Source organism: Fistularia commersonii, chromosome 28 (assembly GCF_037954325.1).
Source record: "Fistularia commersonii isolate RoL2024-O1a breed Wild chromosome 28, RoL_Fcom_v1.0, whole genome shotgun sequence".
In the NCBI taxonomy this organism is placed as follows: domain Eukaryota; kingdom Metazoa; phylum Chordata; class Actinopteri; order Syngnathiformes; family Fistulariidae; genus Fistularia; species Fistularia commersonii.
In genome coordinates, this window is record NC_141311.1 from 1579062 (window position 1) to 1596162 (window position 17101).

General features: G+C 46.4%; 2 protein-coding genes across 2 annotated transcripts in view; both read left to right on the top strand.

Moving 5' to 3' along the window:
- Window positions 1-724: 724 nt before the first annotated feature.
- Window positions 725-3192, top strand: smim10l3 (small integral membrane protein 10 like 3). The gene is made up of 2 exons (XM_086175959.1): window positions 725-1193; window positions 2308-3192. Exons 1-2 carry the CDS (start codon window positions 1014-1016, stop codon window positions 2326-2328), a joined length of 201 nt encoding a protein of 66 aa, XP_086032085.1. The 5' UTR covers window positions 725-1013; the 3' UTR covers window positions 2329-3192.
- A 7062-nt stretch (window positions 3193-10254) lies between these two features.
- Window positions 10255-17101, top strand: part of cyth3b (cytohesin 3b) — a 36127-nt gene continuing 29280 nt past the window's right edge. Inside the window, exon 1 of the mRNA XM_086176383.1 lies at window positions 10255-10598. Within this exon, the coding sequence (XP_086032509.1) occupies window positions 10580-10598 (19 nt within the window). The 5' untranslated portion in view covers window positions 10255-10579. The remainder of the gene's footprint in view (window positions 10599-17101) is intronic.

Here is a 17101-nt window from a genome sequence, read left to right on the forward strand (position 1 = left end):
CTTTCGATTCTTGGCTGATTGGGATTCGTTCCTCCCGTGTTCCGAGAATGAAAAGAGGAATTAAAAGAATAGCTATAAGATTATTATCTCACTTTATATCGTCATTCGCATACATCTACCGAATGTACGGTTCCTCTGCTAACAAAGGTGTGATTGTGCAAATAAAAAATTTGCAAATATTAAGGAGTAAACCGATGCACAGCGAACATTGGCATAAACAGCTGGATTTTTTTTTTATATTATATTAAAATATCAACACAGGGTTAGACGGACAAAGTTGATTAGCCGTGGCGATCTCCGAAGGGAAAAGCCGAAAGGAGAAGGAAGAAGAATATTAACACATCAACAGGTCATGTTATGACTGTAAGGCTAAATGACGTCATGCAATGGTAGCGCAAACTACTTTCTGAAGATTAAATATATGTGATGCAAGACAAAAGAATCAAAACTCTTACTTTATATCAGACTGAGTGGACGTACGCACGTTCAGATTTGCTTGTTACGTTATAGAACAAACATCAGCATAAATGATCAAATGCAATATTAGAACAAGGGGTCCAAATGACAATTCTGGATTTAAATTTCTCTATAAACAGTTACATGATTTTGATATAATTATTAGGTGGGGGTACGTTATGTTATGTTGCACTACAGACATCCGATTGTGTGTTTAATTATTATTATTATTATTATTATTATTTTCAGGAAGCTTTACACCTGAGAGTCTGAAATGAGGGCAAAGTGTTTCGTGTCGACAACTTCCGTGTGTCACACCGTAATCGGTCCTCCTCCCAACAACAACACCCGAACCTGCGCTGCAGGGAAGCGGCCGTCGGGGGTGGAGCAGCACTGCCGACACAACAAGCCGAACCCGTCGGCCACCTCCGGAACCAAGCGCGGTGCCAGTCAGCTGCAGAAATATGAAAGGCCGCGGGTCGGCTGTCCTTTTCTTGGCTCTTTTCCGGAGCAACTGACGCCGACACCGTAGGGATCGCCGGGCAGACTTCGCCTTTATGGCGGGGCTGTCTCATCTAGTGCTCCGGTTCTCGGGCTCTGCGGGTCGCACCTACGGGGTGTTCTCCAAAGGCTTAACGAGGACTTTGTTGATATTTTTCGACCTGGCTTGGCGACTGAGAATCCGATTCCCCTACATCTATCTTGTGGCTTCGATGATGTTCAACGTCAGACTGCAGGTAAGACGATCCCGTCCGGGAAAAGCGGACAAAGACGGGGACTTTTTGCTCGTATCAACAAAGCCCCGCCTGTCTGGAGCCTCCGAGATAGTTACTTCAACCGAACAGATTGCAGTTTCATTCATCCATTATGCATGTATGTATGTCCCTGTAAATTGACGTAAAATAGTTAGTCTTTGATTCACATGAGTTCGCAAGAATGTGTCTGAAGTGGGGCGCTGCTAAGCTAGGCTAACAACCTGTCATCGTGCAGGACTGCATTCGAGCCATTAAAAGGCTGGATTTCACTAAAAATCTAATCGATTCTGCTTAAGAAGCCGATGAAAAAAATAAAGATTTAATTATTCTCACCATGGACGTGTTGTTTGCACCGCTGTCTGCGGTTGGAGGCGATCTTCTGGGCTTTAACTGACATCCTGGAGCCTGTTGGGTCTCCAGTCCAACTGACCGTTGCACTTTTACATCCCGTCAAAATCAAAATAAAACAAAACAAAAACACATCTGATGCTCTGATATGTGGTTTATACTTCACCTCTGATCGAGCATTTGCAAGATCAGAGGTTCTGAGGAAGTCACAGACCATAAACTGTTGTTAACGTCAATCCCCTACAAATCAAAATAACCGGAAAGAGTTCAATTATTCATTTTAAAAATGCTCCATTTAGTTTTTAATGCTTTTAATGCATTTCCAGTCATCCACTTACTCTGCTTTTTCCTATAATCTTTGTTTACATTTTTTTTTGGGTGGGAAATTCCTTGCCTAATTTTACTTACTAGATGTTAAACACTTATATTGCACTTTCAACACCTTGTGGTTACAAAGGAATATAAAAGTACACACACACACACACACACACTGAAAGAAGGCTCTAAATGGTGGGGGGAGGGACGCCCGCTCTGCCTACTATCCTACTTTTCTTATAAAAAAAATGTTGACGGATTTAATTACAAAGTAGAAAATAGTATCTGTGTTAACCTTATTAATACTATGCATTATAATATGACCTAGTTATTATTAAATTATAGTTAAGTTACAGACAAATAAAGCTCGAGGGGTTTGAACAGTCGTGCTGTCTCCGCTCACTGACGTCTCTCCCCCTGTGTGTGTTGGCAGGTCCACATCGAAATTCACTGAGTTTTCGGCGACTCGCGTCGGATTCCCATCAGCATCGCCATGTTTGCGCCTGAAAGAAACACAAACAAAAACTCTCGGACGGCTCGCGGCGCCGCGGGCGAGGAGGATGCCGCCCGTGCAGCACTGTGACACAGCTGAGTTTATCCCCTCAGCCCTCGTCACGCCAGTCCAGTGCCTTTGCGGGGAGGTGGGGAAGGAGCGGCGAAGAAGAACCAGATGCCCGCAAGTCGCCTTTCTGTCCCGCCGGCCGAGCTTCACACAGGGAATACAGAAGAACACGGGGTCGGATCCTGCCTTTTCGCCCCGGATGTCACGGATGTGGATTTGACCGCTGCCCAGGGCGGAGCGTCACGTTGAAAATACACTTTATTTTTGTCTGACGTGTGTGTTTACGCGGCTCCCTGTCTGCTCTCGGCCCAAAACATAAACATTTACACTGCATGAAGTGCACCGGCGTGTTCCTTCATCCTCTGTGGCTGTTACTTTAGTTTTGGTTAAGTCTAGCTGTATAACAGGTACAAAGTGTTGCAGCAGTACAGCTACCTCACCACACCCATCTCTGTGAAATGTCTAGTCCTTCAGTAAGTGCAATCTCAAAGGGAAACCGCATGCCCTCTCTGCATTGGTACGCTGGAGTCATCTTTCACTTTTGTATTACTGCTAATCAGAGGTACCGGAAACAATGTGACTTGGAAAACACGTTTTTGTAGCTGCTTTTTGTTTGTTTTGTTTTTTTTCGTTCCCTACACCGATCTCTCTTTGGTTCGTATGATTTACGCAAATGTGTGTGTTCGGGTGCTTGTGAGTCGGAGATCACAGAAATGCCGACTGAGTTGTCAAAAGTAATAAATTAATGAAATCAAACAACTCAGCCTTTATTTTTTGTACCCATACAAGTCATTATCTCATGATCATAGTTTCACTTCCGAATCCCGGAATGACCTATGGATATTTGCTGATATTTGCTGATATTTTCACAAGAAAACTTTCCCTGACGGCAGAGGACAAATGTATTCATTGATATAGAATTAAGGGTTGTTTTACCACTTGCCTTATTTTTATGTCGTGCCCCCAACAGAGGGGGAATGACAACACGATGACAACACTAAAGCATCGCTCATCAGACTTCTCCAGATAGGTTTACCCCCTGAATAGTGTTGTTTTCCATGGATTTGATTTAAAAATGAACCCATTGTAGGGGTTCATCTTCAGCCTGGTTCTTCTGACGTGCTGCAGCACCAACTGCGGCCACACGAAGGCAGCAGTGAGCTAACATTGATGCCAGCCTCCAGCTTCTAAATAAAAGATAAAGATAAACTTTATTGATCCCCATAGGGGAAATACCTTTGTCACAGGAGCGAAACAGTTATAATGTCAAAAAAAAAAAAATCGATATAAATACGAATATAAATATAAATAGAAAGGCAGAAAACAGGAGATAACAAGACCCGAAAAAAATAGATGAATAAATAGACAAATAGCAGCTAAATAGACAGCAAACAACAACAACAACATCAGGGATGACAACGGGCAACATCAAGGAACTGTCTCAATGCAACGCTGCCAGAATGAGCTCCAGATACCATATAAATCTGAAACATGAGGGTAATATTTTGTATTCAGGCCAATTAGACCTCTGTATGTTGTAATGTAAATTAAGAGCTATTTTTCGATGCGTCTTCCACGTGTCAGAATATTACTGCCTGCTGGGAATACACCTGATGGTGACCTCAGAGATGTGAGAGCCTGCGTTCACAGGAGGGGGACGGGACGCGCAACTTTCTAATAAATGAATCCCAGATGACGGCCCGTTTGGCACATCTCTCCAACGTGCACTTCTTTTAAATAAGATTTCAATCTGCTGACATTGTCGCCTTGCGCGAAACGTCCCCGGCAAACTTCTAACCAGTCACTCCGATGCCAGCCAGCCTGCCGAGTAAAACCATCAGAGGTTGCCAAGGCAACTGTATTTTCTCCATGTGACAGACAAACCCTCCTGCCCGCCCCCTGCTCTGGAAAAAAAGAGGATTTATTTCTCAGGGATTTGCCAGAGGAAAATATTTTAATAGGGTTATCATAAAAGACCGGCGGAGAGAGTGAGAGATCTATAGATGAAGGATAAGTGGAGTTATCTTTCCCCTGCTTTTACTAACCGCCTTTTGTACCCTCAGAAAAAAGGGATGTGGAGTAAAGATTATAGAGTTTTTAGCCTTTAGCACCAGCCCACATGTGTTTTATGTATGTGTGTGTGTGTGTGTGCGTCAGTGATAAAATTGCAGCTTGATGTGGCAAGAATCCAATCCAAGCTGCAATGTATTTGGTTTGATACTGTTTGTTTTTCTACCAGATTAATAATCAATTTATCATGCTGGGATCTTGTCATATGGGTTCTTTCGATCCCAGGATTTTAACCTTTGAGCCGTCAGTCATTATTTTATTTCATTTTTTAACAAAAGGATAAGCCAATTGCAGCACTCTTACACTACCAATACAGACACACACACACACACACATGCTACAATTGCTGTAAATGAAAGCAATCATTTGCGCTTTAACAGCAGTTTGACTCAGATCATCCAGACAACACACTGCACACAGAATCAAAGCGATGTGGTATTACTCGCTCATTCTCTCACCTTTCTGTGATGACATGTTGCTACTTGTCACTTCGATCATGGGCTGCTGAGCGCATTATTGATCCACGACCAAATGGACAGAAAGGCGGACGGTGAAAAACGCTCCATTACAAATGTTTCTGGTGCTTCAGCACCACGGACAGCACTGGGGGATCAATAGGTCGCTAAAAGTATGGAAAAGACGGATGGGGGATCAACGGCAGGAGGATGAATTTTGGTGTTTTCACACAGAAGCGGGAGAGCGGGAACCCCGGCCTCCTCCTGGTTAACCTTCTTATACCGACTAGCGCTTAGCAAAGGATGCTCATGTGTCCGAGTACAGGGGGTCTTTCTTGGTTCGTGTTCTCAACTGCTTCAGTTGCGCTCTGTTTAAAATAATCTAAAATGTCAATCATCTTTTTGATCGACTGCAATGATCCGAGCAGAGGTTTAATCCTCCGCGCTGTCGCTCATCGTCCACAAAATATCTGCGGGTGTGACGCGAGGAGGCGATGTAAAGTTTGTGATTCTCGATCGATCAGGAAAGTAAATGTCACGCCTCGGACAAAGAGCATTTCTTCAGGTTGAAGCGTCCCGAAGCGAGGCGCCGTGACAAACGGTCCACCGACTCCGCGCCGATGCCGTTTTTATTGTGTCCGCTCAACACCGCGGCGGAGATTTATGTCGCGAAACCAAATTATTCACCCTGCTTTTTTTTATTTTCCAAGCGAGACATTCATGCGCCACATCCTCTCGGGTCGGATAATGCATTACTAATGCCACATGTAATCAAAAATTAATCCACTTGATTTGATGCGGGATGCATTAGTCTTTAAACCTGATTTATGCTGATTGCTCTCAACCCGCGACTTGAGGTTTTTCCTCTGCGAGTGGCTTTGCACAGTAGAGAGCGTCTGCCCGGGACGTCTTTTAGCTTTTTTTTTTTCGGTTTCCAAATAGACCTAAAGTGCGCTCTCATCTGGGAAGCCATTGACCGGGGATGAGGAGGCGCGTTCGAAGCGCTCTAGAAGGAGATCGGGTGGCGAGATGGGTTGCAAGTTGACCTCGAATCTGAGTGTGAAGAGGAGACGAGTAGGCAGAACACACACAGAGGGAAAAGAGGGGGGGTTGTGTGTTCACTGTGGCGGGAATGAATAAAAAATCCCTAATTATAAGGGGAGTAAGAGGCACGTTTCTTCCCGCTGGTGGCTTTTCTGCAGAATATGAAAATGATGAAAACGCACAACGATATAGATTTTTACCGCGTGCTCAGCAGCACCTCAAAGTCTCGGCAGCGAGAACGTTTTGACGAAGAGCCAAAAGGTCCAAATTATAACGCGCGTCGATTTTACAACGTGCGGCATGTGGGTGTTTGACAAAACAGCTGATTTTAATAGCGGGGACATAGGAAACACTCAACATCAGTGCTTTGCGTTGTCATGGCGATCACCTCCCAGGGGTCGCCCATAATGGATGGCTGTCCAAATAATTTTTTCCATTTTGTCGTCCATTCTTATCCTTCATGTTGTTGTTGTTGTTCTCTCTGCTGTCTATTTATTTGTGGATGTCTTTGGCTATCTTTTAATCGTCTCCTAATTGTCTCTCTGTTTATATTTCTATCATTTTTATTGATACTATAACCGTTACGCTGCCGTGACGAAAAGAATTTCCCCTATTGGGATCAATAAAGTTTATCTTGGGGTAACGATTAGCGGACTGCAATGAACTTCAGCGTGAATTCAAAGCAGCGGATCGGGTTTGTGAGTTCCTCTCGCTTCTGTCCTTGAGTCCAGAGAGTCTCCTCAACTTTGCCCTTTGACCAGATGGCGGCAGGAAATAAGCGTTCAGACAGCAGAGGTGGTTTTGAGCGAGGGAGGAAATCCTGCCGCCCTCCGCCGACTGGAAGCCGTCACCCAGGGATGAACCCCCCGCAACAGGAAGGATGTGTTAAAGCCGGTCGCATCCCCCGCTTCTGCGCTTCCAGGCAGAAAAAGGACGGCCCGCATTCGCGCAACACCGAAAGACTCGCGACGGCTCAATTACGAGCTCTTTACACGTCAAGGGGAAAAAGCAGAAGTAGGACACGTTCCGCGGAGGGATGAAATTGAAATGGCGAATCCGGTGGGGTGGATGAGCAGAGCGACCGCTCGTCCGTCGCATTTGGGAGGGAAAAGGTGAAAGGCCTCTCGGCTTCTGGAGCGTACGACCGCTCAATCAGGTCACGTGAAGTCGGTCAGGAGAACCGCAGACGTTTCCTCCGACGGCGGGGCTAATCTGTCAGACGTGCGCCCCGGAAAAACCCCCCGGGGAGGCAGACGGTCCGAACATCGCCGCGGCGTTCACTGCAAGCTTCCGTCGGATTATTAGTTAACCTTTGTCCCGAGGCGAACAAACGCGCATCGTAGGGACACAAATAAACAAATGTTTTCTTTCGGGTTTCGACGGTTTTCAATATTCAGTCGGACTCTCAATCTCAGACATTATGCACACGACCTACTTCTGCACTTGTAGCACAGAAAATATTCAAATCAGGGTTTTACTACGTGTGCTGACAACTTCGCATCCATCGGCTTTGTATGTCAAAGCAGCGAGAGGGAGCGAGGGGAGGAAAGAGCCGCCGTCTGGAAACATTCGCTCCGTGTTTTAAAGTTGACGAAAAAGAAGGAAATCGAACTTAAACGTGTGGTTCGCTTGTTGCTGTCCACAAAGAAGGCCCATCCTTCACCCATCACCAACTATCTGGGAAAACAAACAGGGCATGGGTGTGTGTTCCCAAAAAGCCCATCTCGTCTCTGGGCATTTACACCTAACACCCTCTCCTCGGCGTGTTCACCCCGGACCGACTCTGACCGTTCCATCTCGCCTTGACGTAAGGGTTCATATTTCGGCACCGGACCGGATCACGCCGGATCGCGGGGGTCCGGAGGATTGCGTCATCCCCCGGCCTTCAAATACTAAAAGAGCACGTATTGTTTCAAGAGCGCAGGACGGCTGAGGAGTGTGTGAATGACGAGTTGCTCGCACTTAATCTTATAAAAGTCGAGCGAACACACTTCTCTCTACGGTCGGATCATTTTGAATAATCCCATTACTTGCAGTATAATTCTGCAGCAATAGAAGCGTTACATCGTTCACATTTTTAAAACAAATAGAAATAGATTATGAAATATTCTAAGACCTCACCCATAATGAAAACAGAAAATAAAGTTTAATTTCAGCCATACCCTCCCAACCAAGTGTTTGTGTTTTGTCTGGGGAATTTCTTTTCTGGGATTAGGAGGAAAAAAAATAACCCTTTAGAATAAACACAAGGATTCATTAATAGGAGTTTTTTTTTTTTTCCACGACTGACCATTGGTGTAACGCACACAGGAAGAGCTCCCCCTCCTCCTCCTCCACCTCCTCCCTTCCTTTCACCCTCACCCAGAGGAGGGGGGGGCAGGAATGCTATAATCAAAACCACGTGTGTTGTAGAAATAAGCTGTGTGTGTGTGTGTGTGTGTGTGTGTGTGTGTTCTTTACTGCATTCTTCTTAACCTGCTGGTGCTCCGCGCTTACGTAACAGGATTTTCTCAAAATGCCCTTTTCATGCAGAATACAGGTAAAGTTTTCAGACGAGGGTCAATCATTGGGACGGCGGCTGCTTTATGGGCTGAATGCGTCATTTGATATTATAGCTCCCTTTTTCACAAAGTCTCACTGATATTCTGGGTTTGATTTGCACCTGAAAGGGAACTTACTTTTTAGCAGCTTGTCTTTTCTTTTCACAAGTGCGGCACGAGTTGTAAAATCCACACGGAAAGTTCTCATTCGCGACGAGGTGTCAAACCAGCAACAAATCATGTTATAATTAGCTCGTTCATTTTCGCTGTTGTCACATTTGGTCAGAATTTGGAGATTTGAGTGTCGGAAAAAGAAAGGCACTAAAACTGAACCTGGACGGAGGTTTCCTGGATGGAGGTCCCTCCTGCTGCGGCACCAAGAGGACAAAATGAGAAGCATGCATCGCAGGAAACTCTTTTCTTACAAACTTTTAGCGATAATAATGAAACAGAATCCTTTAATTGTTCTTGCACGGCTATTGCTACTCCTACTACAATACCTATTACATATGTACAGGCTGGACGATTACCACTTTTATCACCACTACCGCTATCGCTATTCTTATTCTATTCATTATTTTTAGTTATTAGCGTATTCTCCTGCCATTTTATTGTGTATTTTTATTTCCTTGTGAAATAAAAAAAAGACAGATCATTGTTTTTTTTTTATATATAGATAATTAAAGAATAAAGAATTTAGTATACATTTCCTTGTGAAATAAAAAAGACAGTTCATTTATTGTTATATATTAATATAAAAAGGATAAGTAATTTATCATAAAGAATAAGACAAAGAATTTCCCCTCTGTGGTCAATAAAGCATATCTTATCTAATATAGTGATTCTTGAAAATAATCCCAGACCAGCAGTTCGCTGACACACCTGTGTAAACATGAATCCTCAGTAAGTAAAAATATCCATTGATCATATTATTATTACTGTTGTTGTTATTGTTGTTTTTATCATTAGTAGTCATATGTCTGTGGAGGTTCTCAGTCATCCAGGTCACGGTCACATCGCTATTGATAATGACGGTGTGTAAAATGACACTATAATCCCTAATATATTCACAAGCAACTTGTAATACTGTGAAGTAATAGTTTGAGCATCAAATAACTTAAAAAAGGGCGTCTGCACTTGCTTAAAGATGAATACAGATTCAAAAAAATATATGGAAAATGAAATTATTATTAGCACTTTTTAAATACATCATTGTTTGCAGCAAGGCAGATATAATTGTTGATTCCAACTGTTGATATCGATACGCAGTTGTCTGCAAGAATCCAAAACAAACCATCTGCAGGTTTGAAAATAAACACACGGTCCTGAGGTGGACCCTTCCTCCCTCCCTCCCTCACACACACACACACACACACACACACACACACACACACACACTGCAGAATGCATCCATGTCAACACTCAAGTCACCCCACGGTGGCCTGGAGTCACGTGAGGATTGATCGGCGTGGAGCGCTGACGCGCAGCGGAGCTGGGATGTGATTAATAAATACCATCAAGTTACCCCAAACACAAAACCTCATCCTGTTTTGGAGTTTCAAAATAAAACAAAATAAACGCTCCGTGTATACCCGACGACGGCTTGATGCTTTTATTTTTGAAAAAACAACCCTCACTTCCGGTGGTGTTCTAGCTGTGCTACAGTAGCTTGACGCAGCCGCGTCAACTACTCTCCCGACACTAGTGGAGTGAAGGCGTATTTGGAGGGATAAGGACGGCACCGCCGGCCGCCGTGGAGCAACAGCCGCCGCCGCCGCCTCACGGACCGAGGGACGACCGGAGGGGGGGGTCCTGCGAACCGTCACCGAGGCGTAAATGGCCAAAATAGACCCCGACATAAGACGCTGCCCGTGAGACAACCTGTGCACCACATGCGTCCTGGGAATTAGGAGCCGCGGCTGCAGCAGAATAACGTCCTCTTCGCACAGCGGAAGTTTCTGTGACTGGATTTTTTTTTATTTTTTATTTTTTTGGGGGGAGGAAAGAGGGGGGGGTGATTCACAGGCTGCTAGCATGGACGAGGATAACCAAGGTATGATTCGTTCTGTGCAACCCATTTCAGTGCTACCCGCCAATACAGGAGCATGACATTGTAACCAGCTGCTTGTCAAAACAAGGAACTATAACAATAATAATTATAATAATTAACCATCAAAAAAAAAATCTCAAGCTTGGGATCATGAAAGTACACATTATCTCATCTAATAATAATAATAATAATAATAATAATAATCATCATCATCATCATCATCATCATCATCATCATCATCATAGAAAAAAAAAATACTGATAGTAATAGTAGTCATTGTAATAGACTTTTCCTGGAGTTTTCAATCCTTAATACTCGTCAACAATAATATTATTGGGTCCAGTCCCATATCTGAAATGCACTGGGGGGAGGGAGGGGGGAGCCCACAAGTGACCCCCAACCTGGTGACATGATGTCAGTGGGAATTGTCTCTTAAAAAATATGCAAGGTTGACCTACATTAGGAGGATGATCAAGATACTCACCAATATTGTCCGTCTTGAGCGGAGCCTCAGGAGAGCAGCAGTAGCAGCAGAGACCTCCCGTTTCTGCCAGTCAGCTGTGGGCTCCTCCGTCCCGCTGATCCTGTAATACTGGGTTATTATGCGTGCATTGTGGAGCCGCTCCTCGGTCTGCAGGACTCACCTCCCTCCAGTTCACCAAGTTTGCTAAAGTTCTCACCGCCCAGGTGGAGAAACCAACATGCAGGTTGTGTCACTCACACACTCTCCTCTTGCAGCGCTGCATGGTATGGCTATTCACCGGCGTTTGGCGTGCATAGAGCTGTCATTGTGCTGTGCGCGGCCTCCGGCGCCGCCAAACACAACCAGAGCCTTACAGAGGGATATATGGTCCACACACATTCATGGATGTTCACGCGTATTCGTGCGGTCCAGTAACAAGCACCCCACGCTCGGTTTTAGCGTGGGGTGCACTCTCAACAGATTTCTGCTTGTCATTAGAACGCGTTGCACTTTCTCAGGCACCCACACATCCGCCCACCGGACGCTTTACGAGCGGCAAAACAAAGCGGAAAGAGGAAACGAGTGTTCGTCGGCGCGTGACGTGCCGGGCATCGGAGAGGCTGGAGACCTGGCGGTTGGATCTTGGGAGTAGACGGAGAAGGGGGGCGGAAATGGAAAAAAGAAAGCGAGGGTGAAATAGTTGCAGTGATGGAGAGATGTCTGGGAGGGAAGGAAAAGGGCAGGATGGATGATGTGCGGATTAAATATTGCGGGGGCAGCGAGAAGCGCCGGACAAAAGTGGAAAAATTGCCAAAGAAGGATGAGCGTCCGGAGTGGCGGCAGAGGAGATATTCCTGCTGCGCTAACTATCCATACCTGCCTGTCACAAAGATTCACTTTTCATTTCTTTCCATTCTCTGCTCATGTTTTCCACATTTTTACCTGCTTGGCGAATTCACCGCTGAGCTGGAAGCGGATGCAGATTCCTCACGTGCCTATTTTGCTTTTTCTCTCTTTTCCTTTTACATCTTTTTCTTCCCATTTGTTGCTGTTTTTTTTTAATTTCCTTTTTCCCCCTCATTGTTTTTACTTTTCCGCCGCCCCGGGTGAGAATAAAGACGCCGGTCTGTGCGCAGTTGGTCGTACAGTTCGGAGCCGGGAGAAAATGGGTCCATAGTAATCCATCGGACGCGCATGACCATCAGCAACAAGACGCAACACTGGCTCGCTGAACAACAGTAAACAAGGACCCGCAACGCTTTTCCCCGGTCCAGCTTACTGTCACACATTCTCAGTTTGCACGACCGACCCCGACAATGTACCGCATGTGCCCGTTTTTCTGAGTGGAATGATTGTAAGATAGTGAATCGTCACACCGAGCGCGCCCATTACTTAAACGTCCATATGGCATGAATCAGAGCATTTAACGGCAGACACTGCCGTCACAGTTCGCCTGGTGCAGACTCGAGGATACGGCCGCTCTGTTTACGCACGGGGTGAAACGGGCGCTTAGAGTTGGAAAGGTTTTGCGTGTGGTCTGCGGGGTTGCGGCGCGCCGCCGCACAACTCAAGCGAGGAGAGACGCGCACGACGCCCCGAGCTTTGAGACTTTTGAGTCCTGCTTACGTTCACAGTTTGCCTTTTGGTCTTCGGAGTGGATTTGCAGATGCCGTCCCGCTTTTTTTTCTTTCGACAAATCATGCCTTGAAAGCACCTTGTTCACCTAGACTGCAAATATGTACATAAAATGCAGGAATCTGGAGGGATGTTTACACTGAGCTTCCAGGAGTCCGGTTCAGCGCTCTGTGTGTGTGTGTGTGTGTGTGTGTGTGTGTGTGTGTGTGTGTGGGAAGCTCAGGGCCTCGCAGGATGTCATGGAGAAGCAAAAGCATGGCCTCATTACATTCCTCCAGCAAGTCTGGTAAAGTTTGTATATTTTGTCTGTAATAGAGCGAGGGTTTGTCGCGGAATATCAAACGCTGATAAAAATCAAACCTTCGTCTCGCAACACGGATGGGATGTTCCCTCATTCTCGGAAAAGAAAAGATGGCGCTCACCTGGCGTGGGTCTGGGCGGAGGCCTCGTTCTCTTTCTCATTTGTCAAACCGATGTTGACCGACACGTCCGGTTCTGAACGTGCACCGACCGCAGGACAGACCCAGATGCCGTTTTCGTCACTGGCCGTCTCGCGGTTGAGAGAAAGAGAAAGTAGCGCACAGACGAAGCCGAGACAGCTGGGATCGCTCAACTCCCATGCAAAGGAGTCGTAACACTCCAGCCTTACTGATGTTCATCGGACCTCGTATCCTGCCCTTTCTGTTTCCCATAAAAGCTCCCCAAGGCACGGCCGCTCAGCACCTCCGGGACCGCAGGTAGCTAACATCAAAATCCCAACATCTTGCCTTACGCTGGACTCCGCGGTCACCCCTGGAATCATCAACGGGAGGTCACGTTCCCCTTGGTGTCTTCTCTGAGTGCAGTTATTTTCTGCTTGGAAGAGTAGATAATGAAGCGACCGTGTGTGTGTGTGTGTGTGTGTTTGAGTGATTTCCTGCACGCGTCTGTTTGGAGGAGTCGATAGCAAAAAACGGAGAAGACGCCTCTGTGTGTGACCGGGTGTCTGCATGCAGGCCTCCCAGGACATAAGCACATTATGTTTACCCAAAACAGCCTGCAGCCAGCGAGGCTGCACGCGGCAGACAAGCCGGACCGACCCAAATACGAGTCGACTTTCCGGACTGGACACTTTTTCTATCACTAAAAACCCATTGGAGTGGACGTGAGTCATACGTGCAAATCCTCTCGGAGCTCGGCTCTGTTTTTCTTTGCCTTATTTGAAAAGGGGCCCGAAGAAGTTTTGAGCGGGCGTATTGTTTTTTTTTTTTTTTTTTTTTGTCTGGAACAGAGCAGGAAAAGCACTCAGCGATTTTCAAGAGAGGATCCAGTTTCTTTGTCGTCTGGCAAACAATGCGGTGCGTTTCAGGTCCGCCGGTGAACGCGGGACATGCAGGATCTGAAAGGGAGACGCAAGTTAGAGTCTCCGCAACTCCCTCCCTCCATCAGGATTTTATACATATCAAATCTATGAATCCTGCTCACCAAGCAGAGAAACCGGAGGGTATAAGAACTGCTGACGGCTCAGGCTTCGCTCCACTCGCCGGTAAAGTCGCGTCGGACCCTCGGACGACGGCTGCCGCGCCGCCGATAAGAAAGACGGAACGGATCTCTCATCGTCCGGTAGCCTGGAAATCGGCGTTTACGTTTTGCCTCGGCGGCGATCCGGGCCGGCAGCTTCCAGAAATGATTGCGTCTGTGCTGGAGGAAGTTCAGGCCTATCGGAAAGGGAAGAGCGAGCGGAGCTGAGTGAACAGGAAAAGGGAGGGCCGGAACAATTATATAACCCCCTCAAAGATTGTTTGACCTGCTGAAGGTGCAGGAAAAAGGTGCATCCCGCTCCGAGTGCCAGTACATCCAGTGCTTCACACTCTGAAAACACAACACACACACACTCTCCCTGGTGTGTATTTTCCTGAGTTTCATGTGCAGCCGGCGTACGAGGGATTGTTTTCTACAGATGCCGCACATTCTTACGGAAAACTTGCCCCCCGCTCGGTTTTCCCAGCGTTAATCCCCATCCCGGGTTTTTGCCTCGATCAGTTCAGGTCTAAAGTCGCGTAAAGACGGCCAAAGCGTCGATTATGCAATTTCTACGTAAATCTATTCCAAATATATTGAACCCTCGCTACTTCACGGTTTTTTTTTTTGGAATTGGTTTTTCGCGACTGATCGTTCTTTCTTTTTTTTTTTTTGTAATATTTGAACATTTTTCTCGTGATGAAATAGCCATATCTAAAAAAAAAAAAACAATAAAAATATAGTAAAATTCAACAAAAAATCCTTTTATGAAATAAATAAAAACACGAGATCTTCTTTGCGAAGCAAAGATATCCAGCATTGTGAACTCTCGCTCCGAACATTGCACCCACGCAACATCTCGTACCGAGTAACACTGGCTTGTTGATTAATGCAGAGAAACAAATGTTCGTGTAAGTGTGAATCCTGTCCACTTTGTTGATAATATAAGAGGTTTGTAAAAGGTTGAGTGAGGTTCGCTGATGGTTCATATATCTGGAAATACCATCAAAAATACCTGTGAAAAGTGAGGGTTCCCTGTATACGTAAAAAAGCAGTTCACTGCGCTTCCTTTCTTCAGCTCGGATCTGTAGTTGGTAATTTACCATTTATCTTCCTCTCCAGGGGGAACAATTTATTGAGATATTTTTTCCCAGGAAGATACTAAGTGCAGGTAAAGCCTGCACTCAAGTGTGCCTTTGAGTTCGGCACTTGAGTCCACTTTGTTTCCCCGACTTCTCCACTCCATGCTGTTCCTGTGTGTGTGTGTGTGTGTGTGTGTGTGTGTGTGTGTGTCCGGCCTCTATCCTCTTGTCCGCCACCTGCTGCTTGATGCGATGCCGTAGACAGCGTTTGTAACGCTTAAACTCAAGGGATCAACGTGTCACTTAAACTACTTCAGCATGTCCTCAACCTTTAAACCTTGTGTGTGTGTGTGTGTGTGTGTGCGTCCTATGTTTCCAAATTCATGCAGAATTCATTATCAGGATACGAGCCGTGACTCCGGTGCCGGTTGTAGCTGTCACATGATCTTTCCCTCTTGTCTTCAACGGCTCGGCAACGGTGCAAGACTCAAGAGCGACCTGTCAGTGTGTGTACCGGCCTGGTGTGTGAGTGCGCACGTGTGTGTGTGTGTGTGTGTGTGTGCGTGAGTGTTTGTACAGGATGTCACTTCGCATACGTTGAGGAGAGGGGGATGGAGATGGAGTCTCGCGGAAGTGGCACAGATTCCAGCAGCGAGCGGTTTGGGGAAGCAGTGAGAGTGTGTGGAGTCAGATGCTCAATGTAGGTTAGTGGCGCGAGGCTTCGGCTCACACGCCGGCGCCGCCGATCTTCCTCCTTTTTATTATTTCGCTTGTCGGCGCGAGTGTGTGTGTGTGTTGGAAAGCACGCGGCGGATTAGCGTGGGACGCATAGACAAATGAGGAAGATCAAGTGCAAGTGCGGAGGCAGTGGATGATAGTCGGTGGATTATAGGTCAGGGGTTTGGGGTCGCTCGCTTCTCAACTTGCGGTGCTGGAAAAACCCACGCACACACACACACACACACACACACACACACACACATACACAACGTGCACGAATAAGATGGTTGGGTGTCAGCGGGTGTTTAGTCATCGGGTATTAATGGTTTTCAAATGTGCCGTCTAAAAGGAATGGCCTTCACTGTGGAGACCACGGGTACAGCCTCCTGTATGAAGCATCGATAACTCCCGCAGGTGTAGCGGCAGCCTGGAACATGCAAACACACACACACACACACACACACACACACACACACACACACACACACGCCTGCCGCACAGCGATACCCTTTCTCCGCTCGTCAACATCCTTCATCTGTATCCCATAACTCATAACGCGTCAATGCCACCGCTTCCGGAGACGATGATGTCGTGTGATTGATAATCCGGCGCCGCGCTGAGTGGGTCACGACCGCCGTAACACACACACACACACACACACACACACACACACACACACACAGTAATGCGGCCCGAGGGCATGGAAGAGGGTGTGTAATACACAGTGGGCACAGATTCCTCCACACATGTATTTAATCTCTTGACTGACCTCTTGTCACGTCACACTTCTGTCGTCCTCTCTCTTATTTTTGCTTCTCCTGTAAGATGTCCAGAGGAGCTCCAGCAATAATCTGGTCATGAATAAACATCTTGTTCTCCCCCCGAGGGCAGCGCTTTCAGCACGTCCGCGCGTGTAAAGCGACTTTTTGACCCAATAATGTGTGCGCGATCGGACGTTTTGCAAACATTGCATTGCAGGACAGAGGGAGTACAAACCCTGTCCAGGCGCCCGACGCTCGATTTCACTTCCGAATCTGCAAACGGCACGTCGACGAAGCTCCTTGTAGTTTTCATAACGGAGAGGCAAACGTTTTTCCTCTCCGAGG

Coding starts and splice junctions, on each gene's coding strand:
- smim10l3 (XM_086175959.1), top strand. CDS start 1,014: ATGGCGGGGCTGTCTCATCTAGTGCTCCGGTTCTCGGGCTCTGCGGGT. Junction 1,194..2,307: donor TGTTCAACGTCAGACTGCAG/GTAAGACGATCC, acceptor GTGTGTTGGCAG/GTCCACATCGAAATTCACTG.